The 15,327-nt window shown below is 33.0% G+C and overlaps 1 protein-coding gene across 2 annotated transcripts in view; it reads left to right on the top strand.

Annotated features, from left to right (window-relative positions):
- The first annotated feature begins 346 nt into the window (after window positions 1-346).
- The window catches only part of CDH9 (cadherin 9), an 82,494-nt gene continuing 67,513 nt past the window's right edge, over window positions 347-15,327 (top strand). The window contains exon 1 of one of the 2 annotated variants that reach the window (XM_068532137.1): window positions 347-562. In XM_068532137.1, the coding sequence (XP_068388238.1) occupies window positions 347-562 (216 nt within the window). The remainder of the gene's footprint in view (window positions 563-15,327) is intronic. The other variant, XM_068532147.1, reaches the window with a different exon arrangement.

The raw sequence follows: 15,327 nt of genomic DNA, 5'->3' as shown, positions 1-15,327 counted from the left end.
TCTTTTCAAAATAATGAATATTTAAATTACTAACATATTCACATTTACATGCTGTAATACAGTGGTAGTAAAGTCAGCTGTTAAATTCCTATTTATTTGTATTATATATGTCTCCCTACTTATCTGTATGATATATGAGTTTTTAATGACAGTTCACTTATGTAACATGGAAAAATAATGTATTAATGATATATTATTTATAACATTTAAATAACATTCAGAAAAGTTTTATAGTTTACAGGTTATGTGAAAATGAAACACAACCTAATAAACCATTTTTCTCCCACTACTTTTCAGGGGAAACAGACAGTACATTGAATTTGATTTCCTGCTGAAGCTGCAGATAATGAGGACTTATCATTGCCTACCACTATTCATCTGGACGTATATGTTTCATACAACTGATGCTACCCCATTTCAAGAAAAAGCTAACAGTGAAAGGACAGTGGGTCTGACAGAAGATGATGGTAAAACGCTACATCGCACCAAGCGTGGCTGGATGTGGAATCAATTCTTCTTGTTGGAAGAGTACACAGGTACAGACACACAATATGTAGGCAAGGTAAGAATTTTTACATAAGTCTAGAAGCTGAAAGTGATAGTTATTTTTTACAGCAGCTTTCCACATCACTAATGATTATTTTAAAATATTTGACAAATCGCGATGTGCAGAAGGCATGTTGTAAATTCTTTCGGTAGGATAGTGTGGGGAATGTGATTTATTCAGGTAGTTAGTTTAGGTCAGTATCCATAGTAAGCCTCAAAATAAAATAACTAATTTGTGGACTTAATTCCTTATTAATCAGCTAGATATGATTTAATATTATGCATGCGCATCTAAACGATTAAAAAAAACTTTCTTTGAAATTTAAAGTTATGGGTAAATAATAACTCAGTGTGTTATATGAAGCAAAGCAAAATGCAATTGCAATATACCAAAAGTTACTAAAATGTATAGGTCTCTGCTGATGAATAATTTATCAAAAAAGTTAAATTAAAATGTCATTAAGATTTCTTAACTCCATATTTCTGATATTTTCTAGGATTGTGGTGGGAGCTGGGTCTGTAGATAGGAAGTGCTAGTAAAAAAATTAAAAATTGTACGTGGATAAATCCAAGGTGGTAGGATTGCATATGGCAAGATAAAAGAAACACAAACACACATGTGAACACACACGCACACATCTACACAAACGTTAGTCTAATGGGATGAAGTTAGACCACTACTATGAAACGCCCAAACATGCTGAGATGTTTTTACACACAGCATGGGATGTGAATCTGTGTTAAACTCTCTTGTACAAATTCACTGTGGGTGGAGCACAAATCTGGGACGATCAATTTGCTTTCAGTGTCAGGGTGTACCAAAGGACCAAGAGGATGAATTATGAGGATTTTTTATAAAGAAATACTGTAGAATATTTTATGTCATTTCAGATGTTTGCAATATAAGAGAGAAAAGTCAGAAGTGTTGAAATTAAGAGCAACTTTTGTTTTCACGATAATGCAAACTGAAGTTTACTAATTCTGTTTTCTATAATAAGGGACACCTTTGGTTCTTACTCAGGAAGATTACAAAGTAATAACAATTGCCATGTAGTTTCACTGTAATTTGAATAGACACATGTGACTGAATTACTTGGGCAGAATAGTAATACTGCTCAAGAGAAGAATTAAATTTAACAAGAAGCATAGCAAAGTCTCCTACTATTCTGTTAGAGAAACTTCATATGCAATTGATTTTTTACACATTAGATCTAGATCTTGAAAAATCCATAGCTATCATGGATTAATAATCAATTGCTCACTTGTTTATAATTATTGAGAACTGAGCAGATTTAAGTATTTTAAAATCTGGTTGTTAAAACATATTTATTGCATGAAGAGATAAACTTACAGAGATAGTATTTATTATTTCTAAAGGAAACAGTATTCATACAATAATTCTGAAATATCAACTTAATTGACCAATACATTTTAGTTAAAAGATATGTTTTTTTAAAATTATTTGGCCGCTCCGCGCGGCATGTGGGATCTTAGTTCCCTGACCAGGGATCAAACCTGCGCCCCCTGCTTTGAAAACACAGAATCTTAACCACTGGACCGCGAGGGAAGTCCCAGAGATATGTATTTGTACTTGATTTGCTAAGTGTAATTGTCGAACTGCCTATAAATAGTCACCATCTAAATTCAATAAGGTATCTTTTTTACAGAATTAGCTCTCATTTTTTCATAGTTTTAATTCCAAACGTTTACTATTCCATAGCTGAAATTATCCAAAGTATAATCATAGAATTCTGAACTGGAAGGGAATTCTAACATTCATGAAACTCTTGGTTACAACTGGATACTACTGGTGTAGGTGTTAACTAAAATGATGAGAAACAGAAACACCAGCTGTCAAATCATTAGGAGTCTGGTTTACATTCGACTGAGTATCAAACGGTGGGATGACTCTCTCTCTTGCACTTTCATATGTTAATGTGTGTACTAAATATGGATATTTTCCCCAAGCATATATAAAATGATGTTCTTGGATAGGCGATTTTCTCTTAGGCTTTTAGAGTATGGCAGTATGATTTGTACAGAGACAGAAATAAAGTCTGAAATTTCCTGAAGGATATTTAATAAATGTTTATAGCACATTATAGTGTTTTTCAGAATCTAAATAAATGATCTTTATAAAGGTTTTAGAATGTCATTACTTATGGTGCAGTACATGTACCAGCTGCTTCTGATTTATGGGCACATTGTATCCCAAAAAACTCTTTACAGTTTCATTGTTTAAAACTAAGAACATATGAGAAAAATATTAAGCATTAAAGCTAGGTGCTCAGGACAGTCTACAAAAGCTTATTTCATACTGAATTCTACAAAATCTACTTTTACAATAGAGTGCAATCATTTCATTGTTACTGCCAATCCCCTCACTGCCAGTACTGTAATACCACATCTCTGTACCATTGCATCAGCACACTAAATGTAGTCTTTTCACTTGACTTTAATTTTTAATTCTCAAAAATATATTACACAGTTTCTTGAATGATATCAATCTCTTGGACAAAATGTATATAGAAAAATAACCTAAATTTACTTAGGTAGCTTTCAGTGTTCAGTATCATTGTGTATTCCTGCCTATGTTCTATATTCCCATAATTAGGTAGCCTTGGCTTCTAAAAAAGTGAAAGCTTTCCTTTTCCAAATACTTGACCTCTATCTGATCATGTTCACAGGCCCTTTTCCACAGAGTATCTAACATCCTTTTCCATAGTCTCATCTCTTCTCTTTGCTTTAAGTCCTACATCAAGTACATCCTCCTACATAAAGCCCATCTTCATTCTCCCCAGCTAGAATTTCCTGTCAAAGTTATGAAATCATCTATCAAAACCTTATTTATGGCACAATTTTAATTATCTTGGTCTAGTAATTTATCTCCTAGAATCTGTGACATTTGGGATTTGAATTAGTGTTAGATTTAAGGTATTTTTCTTTCTCAAAATATTTGACATAATATATTTACTCAAAATTAATATTCAGTTGATATCTCAATAGATCTTTACTGAGTATTTATTAATCTGAGTCCTGAGGGATCGACACTATAAAGCACAGAAAGAGCAAAATTAAAAGAAATATATTTCCTGTTCTTGACACATGTTACACCAAAGTTGATTCCCTTTCTATATTTCTGTTACACTCGAGGGCCCTAATTGTAACTAAGCCCCTCCCATTTTGCTCTAGGACCTCAAAACAGCACATACAGTTTAGAATCATTTCACTCCAAAATAACTACCACAGGTATTTAGAATTAAAAGTTAAATAAGTGCTGATTGAATTAGGAATTATAACTACTTCTAGAAAATTTTTCATTTAAAATATATTAGTGAGCCTATTTTTTCTGGAATATAAGTAAAAAACTGTTCAAAAAATATTAGAATGTGGTAGAAAATGTTTATTAGTATGATTGCCAATTATATGTGTGATTTTTCCGGATATCTTCCACCGATTTCGCTGCTTTTGAACTGTTTCAATACTCCAACATTCTCTTCCTCTACTTCCAAACTTTCAGAGGATCAAATGCACCCTTACATACTCATCAGTGTTAAAAAAAGAAGAAAACAAAAGAAAAAAGAAAGAAATAGAAGTAGTAGATTCTTCAGGAGGGTACAGGGAAAGAGACAGGGGAAAGTATTTAAGCACAAGCATCATTAATTATAATTATTAGTAATAATTATTATTATCATTATAATAAAAGGAATTTGTGCTACCTACAAAAAAACAGGTCTAGAAAATTAAAAATTAATTTAAAAAAATCAAAGATAACTATAAGTATACCAAGACAAGGTAAATTGTTTACATATTTCTACTTATTTACTAGTTATATTTTCTTAACATTCTTGATTTTCTATTGTTCATGAATATTTTATTTTGCCTTTCTCATTCAATGTTGTGTTTTTGGATATTGTTAAAATGTCAATATTAGTCATGTCATATTATGTCATATACATAATCATAATCATTTAAAAAATTTCCAAATGTTCTATTTAGACTGTCTGGTTTTATACGTGCGTGTGTGCGCACACACACACACACACACTCACATCTCTCTGTGATAAAAATTTTGTACCTGATAAGTTTTAATGTGTTTTAACTTATCTTTAGGATGAACTGGGAGATTGGGATTGACATATATATACTAATATGTATAAAATGGATAACTAATAAGAACCTGCTGTATAAAAAAATAAATAAAATAGAATTCAAAAATTCAAAAAAAATTATCTTTATTTAGGATAAATTATTGAAAGTGAATTTCGCAGAATCAAAGATATGAATGAGTTTAAGGTTCTGGATGTATATTAGTCAACTGCATTTCAGAAAATTTATATGACTATGTATAAATGTAAAGTCATTTACATACGACTATGTAAACTATCCTATGTTTCAACAACATAGGATATTTGTATGTTGGATATTTATTTGTAAATTTATCACTGTATTTTAATGTGGATGTTAACCCTGTGCATTACTGTTCAATTAGCTTGAAAAACTGAACACCTACAATGTGGGACACTATGCTGAGTCCTAAAAATAGGAGTCAATAAGATGAACTGGTCCTTATCTTCGAAACAGACAGAAATAGCTTATTGTAGATAGGAAATTCTCTATCTACAGTAAGCAAAATGCTATTATTGCTGGCCTGCTAGGAGAAAGACCCAATAGAAGTCTCAATTTAGGGGAAAGATGACACATTGTTTTTCTTACCCAATGGACTGAATTCCTAATACCTAAACTTTCACCTAAACTGGAATCATTCTCTAAATTAATGTTTGTTTATTTGGTAATTTAGGAACTGCCACATTTCCCTATTCCAGTGAACACAGACATTTTTACCAGATAATCACAAATATTCAAACTTTACTCGTGCAAACATTTTGTAATTTGTCCACAATAAATCCTAATAACTCACGTTAAGGGTCTTATAGCTATGCTGGTAGTGTTCATGGGAAAGGTGTTAGAAAGTTATTCTAAAAATTGTCCAGCCTTCTTTACACTGATTTAAATCATAAAGTAATTGTGGTCACTCTAGATATGCTATTAAATTTATAATTAGTGGAATTTCCTCAGTAAATATTCTATTTCTCAGCCAGAATTTCCTAGTGATGTGATTGCTATAAATCATCATAGTTAGAACTATACATTAAAAAATAGAGGCAAAAACAAGGGTTCAAGGTTAATGAATAAGTAACTTGGCAAATCTAAGGGGAAAGAGGCCTTCTTCTCCTACAGTGGGAAGTGATATGTTTGTTATTTTGTGAAAGTTTCAACTCCCTTGGTACTTTCTAACAACAAAAGTTTTTTTTTTAATTAAAATTGCATTCTCCCCCAGTATATATTCTATTTTTCCTCTATGAATACAATCAAGATTTGTTGCTATTGTGTGTTATTGGTTTTAGGAAAAAACTTCATTTTAAAAACTATTTGGGTAAATGTTTCTTAATACCTGAAAAAACTGTGTATTGCTTAGTTACAGGGTATAGTATTCTGCAATCTTAGGTAAAGATGATGATGGTATTGTTCAGTTCTCTGTCATTACAATTTGTGTATCTCCTTTTTCCAATTCTTACTGTTAGAAGAATATTAAACAGTTCCATTTAAAAAGTTCTCTTCTTACATTTGTCGATTTTTTCATTTATTTCTATGCAAGTATTAGGTGCATGGCCAATTATCTTTTATGTTTCTGATTAATTGATGTTTCATTATTAAGAAACATCACCTTTATCTTTGATAATACTACTTGCTTGAAGTGTACTTTGCCTGATCCAAATTTATCCATGCCAACTCACTTATGTTTGTGTTTTTGTTGTTTATCTTTTTCCATCCTTTTGTTTTCAGTCTTTCTGTGTAATTATAGTAAAAATGCAGCTCTTGTAAACAGCTCAGGGTTGGTTTATGCTTTTTTATCCAGTCTGATAATCTTTAACATTTCATTGGAATGTTAAGTCCATTCATATAAAATGCAATTATTGATATAGTCTGATAATCTTTAACATTTAATTGGAATGTGAAGTCCATTCATATAAAATGCAATTATTGATATACTTGGATTTGAGTCTGCCATTTTCTTATTTTCTTTTGCCCCATTTATTTTCATACCTTTGTTTCTGCTTTCCTACCATCTTTTTTGTTAATTGCATATTTTTTAAATATCTGAATTTATGTCCTTTATAATTCATCCTTAACCTATTATACTGTGAACTGAATTAACATTATCTATTTTATAATTGTTTATAACATGTTTACAATTATTACAGTAATCTTTCAACAATATAATTTCTCTTGCCTGTAGGACTTCATTCTATTTTTGTCATATATTTTCCTTCTGTATATATTATAAAGTGCATCATACATTGCTAATGTTTATTATTTAGGCATTTTATTATTTATTTAAAAGCAAAAAATTAAAAAAAAATTGTTATATTACATGATTACCACTTCCAGTCATGCTTTTCATTCTTTCATGTACATCTTAATTTCTGTATGCTATCATTTCCCTTCAAACTGAAGACTTCCTTTAGCATTACTTGTAGTGTGAGTTTGCTGGAAGCAAATTTTCTTAGCTCTTTTTAATCTGAAAATATCACTATTTGACTTTTAATTTTGAAAAATATTTTAATTGGTTATAGAAATATATACTGATTTGACAGTTTTTTTTTTTTTTCCTTTCAGCACTTTAAATTTTTGTTACATTGCATTGTGGATTCTATTACTTTTAATAAGTCAGTCATTATTCTTACCATTGTTGCTCTGTATATAATGAGTATTTGTCTCTGGTTGCTTTTAAAGTTCTGCCTATATCATCGGCTCTCAACAGTTTGTCTTAGCAAGTATCTTACTTTGATACCTAAATGTGTTTTATTAATCCTGCTTGGTATTCACTGGCCTTCTTAGACCAGCAGATCTTTTTTCACTAAATTTTAAAATGTACGATCATTTTATTTTTGTGGCCAGTTCTACAAAATTAATAAACAGCATGGACATGTAGATTTAAACCACTCAAACACCAGAATGACCAAGAGTAAAAAGACAGAAAATCCCAAGTGAATGTGATATGAACAAGCTGGAACTCTCATGAATTCAAGTTGAACTATGAATGCTAGAAACATTAAAGGAGACCAAAATGGAGAAATACAATATGCTTAGGGATTAGAAGATTAAAAAATAATCTAAAGGTTAAATGCCATCATAATCAATATCCCCGTGTATTTCTTTTATTTTGAATTAATTTCGAACATTCTGAGGGTCGTTCAAATTGTACAAAGAACTATACAGGATTCAGCAAGATTTACCAATTATCAACATCTCACCCACTTTGTTTTATCACTCTTTTTATTTATACAGATTTTATATTGTGGCTGAACCATTTCAGTTTTGTCATTACTTTTAGGACTTGTCTCTTTCTGAGCTCTATAGGAGTAGTTGCAAACCCACAATAACTTGGCAAGATTGAACTCTAATTTCTGTTTCCTGCTGATGAAATCCACAACTCCTTAGCCTTCTTGCTGACATTTTCTATGAAGTTTTCTGGAGTCGGATATTGTGCATGTGAAGTTTAGACATCAACTTGGAGATGTTAATGGAGACTTGAGGGTTCCATTCTCTGTGACCCTCTCCTCCCTAAGATTGTGCTCTCCAGTTTCTATCTACCCTGGCAAACCCAATCTCCAATCAGTGTCTCCTCAGCCCAGTAATACTGCTTCTTCCTGCTTGGGCTCTAATTATATGTTCCTAACTGTATCTGGAAAGTACCCTTAGAGGAAAAGTCTGGTAATGATATTAGGCCACAAAAATTTAACTCAAGGTCATAGGCTTTGCAACACCGCCTCTATTGATTGGTGTTTCATGTCATCAAGCAGTTTTGTCTGTCTGTATATCCTTTGTTTGGGCCATGCTTTCATAATTATTCTCAGTGGATATATTTGTCCAGTGAAATTACCTGTGAGGATAAAAACCTAAATATCAAGATTGCTTTTGAGAAAACACATCATGATGTGACTATGCACATTTCATGAACCAGGAAGGCTTATTATAATATTGTAAGATTTAAAAATGTTTCAAATGTGCTAAGTCAAAATAAGCTCTATTTTTTCCCCAAAGGTATACTTATTATTTCTGTTTCATGGTTTATTATATTAGGTAGGACTTTCAGAGTGTTTTATGTCATAAGTGGTAGTGTGAATTAGTTCCTTACTGTGATATGTTACTCTAAACAATACGATCCTTGGTTTTTAAGGTTCTCTGGCATGTTAAGAAACATGATGGCTCACTGTTTTCTTCCTGGCAAAGAACTCAGACCTTCAAATGGAAATTTGCTGTGGCCATTTGTAAATGATTTCTATTCACTTCTTGTCTGGACCAGCAAGCATATTTTAGAGTCACATTTCTGCTTTTCCATTCTTATCTCAAATGCCCAGTGAGAACAATGATAGACGTCCCTTCTTTCCAGGGCGGTTTTGAACACCACCACTCAATCTACCAGCACATCAGTGAGAGCATGAGGGCAGAAGTCAGGTGTCACTAGTTAGCCTGCCTGTTTTGAACTATCTACTCCTCTACTGTGTACATAACAGGGTTATATAAAATAAACATAAAGAGCATTTTGTAAAAATACTTCCATTATGTCCATTGAGACTGGCTTATTCTTTGAAAATATAGATTTTCCCCCTAGTTCAGTGTCTGGCATTTATTAGCACTCAATTCAATGTTGAAAGTAATCTAGGTTTTTGAGCACAGGAGTGTGATGTTATCATCACTATTATAATCACTGCACTGATTAAGCACAAGATAGAACTGAAAATGAACAGGCGGATGGCTTCCAAACTCACTGAACTGCTTTAATGGAGTTTTGCAAAAGGAAAGAAATATCACATATCATGATGTTTTACTTATTAATTTTCATAAGTACAAAAATCATTATTTTGCTCATTAAAGATGGCCTTTTTTTTAACATCAAGACGTGATTTTAACAAAATGGAGCAGAAGAGGGAAGAACTGTCTTAAAATATATTATGCAAAATAAGTTGGTAAAATTGAGCCACATTAAATATTATAAACAATACATGTTACTTTGTTAATTTTTAATGTGATTTAAAAAGTAAAGATGCATTATAAACACTGTTTTAACCTTAAATTCATTCATGATATTAAAGCAGAAAATGAAATCACAGTACAAAAATGAAAGCCCATACAAAGAAATATTTATTAACACATGTTTCTGAAGATATATTATGGTAGAGAGACAGACACTCAAATCAGTGAAACTTTTTGCTGTTGGTGTTGTTAGAATTACTTGAAAAGCCTTGGTCATGGAAGGAGTTGAAATTGGATATTGTTTTACAGTTATATGCTTGTGATAAATTTAAACTCAGTCTCAAATGTATATCAATAGTTAATATGGTTTGCACTGCTAATCTTCAAGGAAACTTTGAAGTAAAGAATACAAACTAAAATAGAGGCCATAAAGGTGACTGCAAGCTAAACTACAAAAGCAAGTGATGTAATTATGTAATCAGATATCTAGCAGGACTTTCCACAGGCTACACTGAACTTAGTAACTTAGGTTTACCAGTTTCTTAGGCCATTAACTGAAGTCATAGTATAGAACTAATATGGAAAGCACATAGAGTAATTAATCTTAAAGCCCCATCTCATTATTAGGTATCACTTCAAAGATAGATAAAAATATAAACTGTTTTTTAACTTAAAAAAAATTTTTTTTAACATCTTTATTGGAGTATAATTGCTTTACAATGTTGTGTTAGCCTCTGCTGTATAACAAAGTGAATCAGCTATATGTATACGTATATCCCCATTTCCCCTACCTCTTGCGTCTCCCTCCCACCCTCCCTGTCCCACCCCTCTAAGTGGTCATAAAGCACCGAGCTGATCTCCCTGTGCTATGTAGCTGCTTCCCACTAGCTATCTAGTTTATATTTGGTAGTGTATATATGTCAAAGCTACTCTCTCACTTCGTCCCAGCTTACCCTTCCCCCTCCCCGTGTCCTCAAGACCATTCTCTACGTCTGTGTCTTTATTCCTCTTCTGCCACTAGGTACATCAGAAACATTTTTTTGTTTTTTTAAGATTCCATATATATGTGTTAGCATACAGTATTTGTTTTTCTCTTTCTGACTTACTTCACTCTGTATGACAGACTCTAGGTCTATCCACCAAACTACAAATAACTCAATTTTGTTTCTTTTTATGGCTGAGTAATATTCCATTGTATATATGTAACACATCTTCTTTATCCATTCATCTGTTGATGGACACCTAGGTTGCTTCCATGTCCTGGCTATTGTAAATAGAGCTGCAATGAACATTGTGTGACATGACCAGTTTTGAATTATGGTTTTCTCAGGGTATATGCCCAGTAGTGGGATTGCTGGGTCATATGATAGTTCTATTTTTAGTTTTTTAAGGAGTCTCCATACTGTTCTCCATGGTGGCTGTATCAATTTACATTCCCACTAACAGTGCAAGACAGTTTCCTTTTCTCCACACCCTCTCCAGCATTTATTGTTTGTAGATTTTTTGATGATGGCCATTCTGACTGGTGTGAGGTGATACCTCATTGTAGTTTTGATTTGCCTTTCTCTAATGATTAGTGATGTTGAGCATCTTTTCATGTGTTTGTTGGCAATCTGTATATCTTCTTTGGAGAAATGTCTATTTAGTTCTTCGGGTCATTTTCGGATTGGGTTGTTTGTTTTTTGATATTGAGCTGCATGAGCTGATTGTATATTTTGGAGATTAACCCTTTGTCAGTTGCTTTGTTTGCAAATATTTTCTCCCATCCTGAGGGTAGTCTTTTTGTCTTTTTTATGGCTTCCTTTTCTGTGTAAAAGCTTTTAAGTTTCATTAGGTCCCATTTGTTTATTTCTGTTTTTATTTCCATTTCTCTAGGAGGTGGGTCAAAAAGGATCTTACTGCGATTTATGACAAAGAGTGTTCTCCCTATGTTTTCCTCTAAGAGTTTTACAGTGTCTGGTCTTACATTTAGGTCTTTAATCCATTTTGAGTTTATATTTGTATACGGTGTTAGGGAATGTTCTAATTTCATTCTTTTACATGAAGCTGTCCAGTTTTCCCAGCAACACTTACTGAAGAGACTGTCTTTTCTCCATTGTATATCCTTGCCTCCTTTGTGATAGATTAGTTGACAATAGGTGTGTGGGTTTATCTCTGGACTTTCTATCCTGTTCCATCGATCTATATTTCTGTGTTTGTGCCACTACCATATTGTCTTGGTTACTGTAGCTTTGTACTATACTCTGAAGTCAGGGAGTCTGATTCTTCCAGCTCTGTTTTTTACCCTCAATTTTGCTTTGGTTACTTGGGGTCTTTTGTGTCTCATACAAATTTTAAGATTTTTTGTCCTAGTTCTGTAAAAAATGCTACTGGTAGTTTGATAGGGATTGCATTGAATCTGTAGATTCCTTTGGGTACTATAGTCATTTTGACAGTATTGAGTCTTCCAATCTAAGAACATGGTATATCCCTCCATCTGTTGTGTTACCTTCGATTTCTTTCATCAGTGTCTTATAGTTTTCTGAGTACAGGTCTTTTACCTCCTTAGGTAGTTTTATTCCTAAGTATTTTATTCTTTTTTGTTGCAGTGGTGAATGGGATTGTTTCCTTAATTTCTCTTTCTGGTATTATGTTGTTAGTCTATAGGAATGCAAGAGATTTCTTTGCATTAATTTTGTATCCTGCAACTTTACCAAATTCACTGATTAGCTCTAGTAGTTTTCTGGTGGCATCTTTAGGATTATGTATGTATAGTATCATGTCATCTGCAAACAGTGACATTTTTACTTCTTTTCCAATTTGTATTCATTTTATTTCTTTTTCTTCTCTGATTGCCATGGGTAGGATTTCCAAAACTATGTTGCAAAATAGTGGCGAGAGTGGACATCTTTGTCTCATTCCTGATCTTAGAGGAATACTTCCAGTTTTTCACCATTGAGAATTATGTTTGCTGTGGGTTTGTCGTATATGGCCTTTATTACGTTGAGGTAGGTTCCCTCTATGCCCACTTTCTGGAGTTTTTATCATAAATGGGTGCTAAATTTTTTCAAAGGCTTTTTCTGCATCTATTAAGATGATCATATGGCTTTTATTCTTCAATTTGTTAATATGGTGTATCCCATTGATTGATTTGCATATGTTGAAGTATCCTTGCATCCCTGGGATAAATCCCACTTGATCATGGTGTATGATCCTTTTAATGTGTTGCTGGATTCTGTTTGTTAGTATTTTGTTCAGAATTTTTGCATCTATTATGTTTTTCAGTGATATTGGTCTGTAATTTTCTTTTTTTGTAATATCTATGTCTGGTTTTGGTATCAGGGTGATGGTGGCCTCGTGGAATGAGTTTGGGAGTTTCCCTTCCCCTGCAATTTTTTGGAAGAGTTTAAGAAGGATGGGTGTTAGCTCTTCTCTAAATGTTTGATAGAATTCACCTGTGAACCCATCAGGTCCTGGACTTTTGTTTGTTGGAAGATTTTTAATCACAGTTTCAATTTCATTACTTGTGATTGGTCTGTTCATATTTTCTTTCTTCCTGGTTCAGTCTTGGAAGGTTATACCTTTCTAAGAATTTGTCCATTTCTTCCAGGTTGTCCAATTTATTGGCACAGAGTTGCTTGCAGTAGTCTTTATGATGCTTTGTATTTCTGCGGTGTCCACTGTAACTTTTCCTTTTTCATTTCTAATTTTATTGATTTGAGTCCTCTTCCTCTTTTTCTAGATAAGTCTGACTAAAGGTTTACCAATCTCTCTTATCTTCTCAAAGAACCAGCTTTTAGTTTTATTGATCTCTGCTATTGTTTTCTTTGTTTCTATTTCATTTATTTCTGCTCTGATCTTTATGATTTCTTTACTTCTACTAACTTTGGGTTTTGTTTGTTCTTTCTCTAGTTCCTTTAGGTGTAAGGCTAGATTGTTTATTTGAGATGTTTCTTGTTTCTTGAGGTAGGATTGTATTGCTATAAACTTCCCTCTTAGAACTGCTTTTGCTGTATCCCATACGTTTTGGATCATCATGTTTTCATTGTCATTTGTCTCTAGTTATTTTTTGATTTCCTCCTTGATTTCTTCAGTGATGTCTTGATTATTTAGTAATGTATTGTTTAGCCTCCATGTGTTTGTGTTTTTTACATTTTTTTCCCTGTAATTGATTTCTAATCTCATAGGATTGTGGTCAGAAAAGACGCTTGATATGATTTCAGTTTTCTTAAATTTACAGAGGCTTAATTTGTGACCCAAGATGTGATCTATCCTGGAGAATGTTCTGTGTGCACTTGTGAACAAAGTGTAATCTGCTGTTTCAGATGGAATGTCCTATAAATATCAATTAAATCTATCTGGTCTATTGTGTCATTTAAAGCTTGTGTTTCCTTATTAATTTTCTGTCTGGATGATCTGTCCATTGGTGTAAATGAGGTGTTAAAGTCCCCCACTGTTATTGTGTTACTGTTGATTTCCTCTTTTATAGCTGTTAGCATTTGCCTTATATATTGAGGTGTTCCTATGTTGGGTGCATATATATTTATAATTGTTATATCTTCTTCTTGGATTGCTCCCTTGATCATTATGTAGTGTCCTTCCTTGTCCCTTATAACATTCTTTATTTGAAGTCTATTTTATCTGGTATGAGTATTGCTACTCCAGCTTTATTTTGATTTCCATTTGCATGGAATATTTTTTTCCATCCCCTCACTTTCAGTCTGTGTGTGTCCCTAGGTCTGAAGTGGGTCTATTGTAGACAGCATATATATGGGTCTTGTTTTTGTATCCATTTAGCGAGCCTGTGTCTTTTGGTTGGAACTTTTAATCCATTCACATTTTGGGTAATTACCGATATGTATGTTCCTATTACCATTTTCTTCATTGTTTTGGGTTTGTTTTTGTAGATCTTTTCCTTCTCTTGTGTATTCTGCCTAGAAAAGTTCCTTTAGCATTTGTTGTACAGCTCGTTTGTTGGTGCTGAATTCTTTTAGCTTTTGCTTGTCTGTAAAGCTTTGATTTCTCCGTCAAATCTGAATCAGATCATTGCCAGGTAGAGTAATCTTGGTTGTAGATTCTTCCCTTTCATCACTTTAAGTATCGTTCCACTCCCTTCTGGCTTGTGGAGTTTCTGCTGAGAAATCAGCTGTTAACCTTATGGGAGTTTCTTGTATGTTATTTGTCATTTTTCCCTTGTTGCTTTTAATAATTTTTCTTTGTCTTTCATTTTTGTCAATTTGATTACTATGTTTTGGCATGTTTCTCCTTGGGTTTATCCTGCCTTGGACTCTCTGATCTTCCTGGAGTTGGGTGGCTATTTCCTTTCCCATGTTAGGGAAGTTTTCAACTGTACTCTCTTCAAGCATGTTCTCGGGTCCTTTCTCTCTTCTCCTTCTGGGACTCCTATAATGTGAATGTTGGTGTGTTTAATGTTGTCCCAAATGTCTCTTAGGCTGTCTTCATTTCTTTTCATTGTTTTTTCTTTATTCTGTTCCGCAGCAGTGAATTCCACCATTCTATCTTCCAGGTCACTTATCCGTTTTTCTGCCTCAGTTATTCTGCTATTGTTTCCTTCTAGTTTATTTTTCATGTCAGTTATTGTATTGTTCATCTGTTTGTTCTTTAATTCTTCTAGGTCTTTTTTAAACATTTCTTGCATCTTCTTGATCTTTGCCTACATTCTTTTTCTGAGGTCCTGGGTCACCTTCACTGTCATTATTCTGAATTCTTTTTCTGGAAGGTTGCCTATTTCAACTTCGC

Source organism: Eschrichtius robustus, chromosome 2, assembly GCF_028021215.1.
Source record: "Eschrichtius robustus isolate mEscRob2 chromosome 2, mEscRob2.pri, whole genome shotgun sequence".
Classification (NCBI taxonomy): domain Eukaryota; kingdom Metazoa; phylum Chordata; class Mammalia; order Artiodactyla; family Eschrichtiidae; genus Eschrichtius; species Eschrichtius robustus.
Note: the sequence above shows the minus strand (reverse complement) of the source record. Positions and strands in the feature narration are given on the sequence as shown.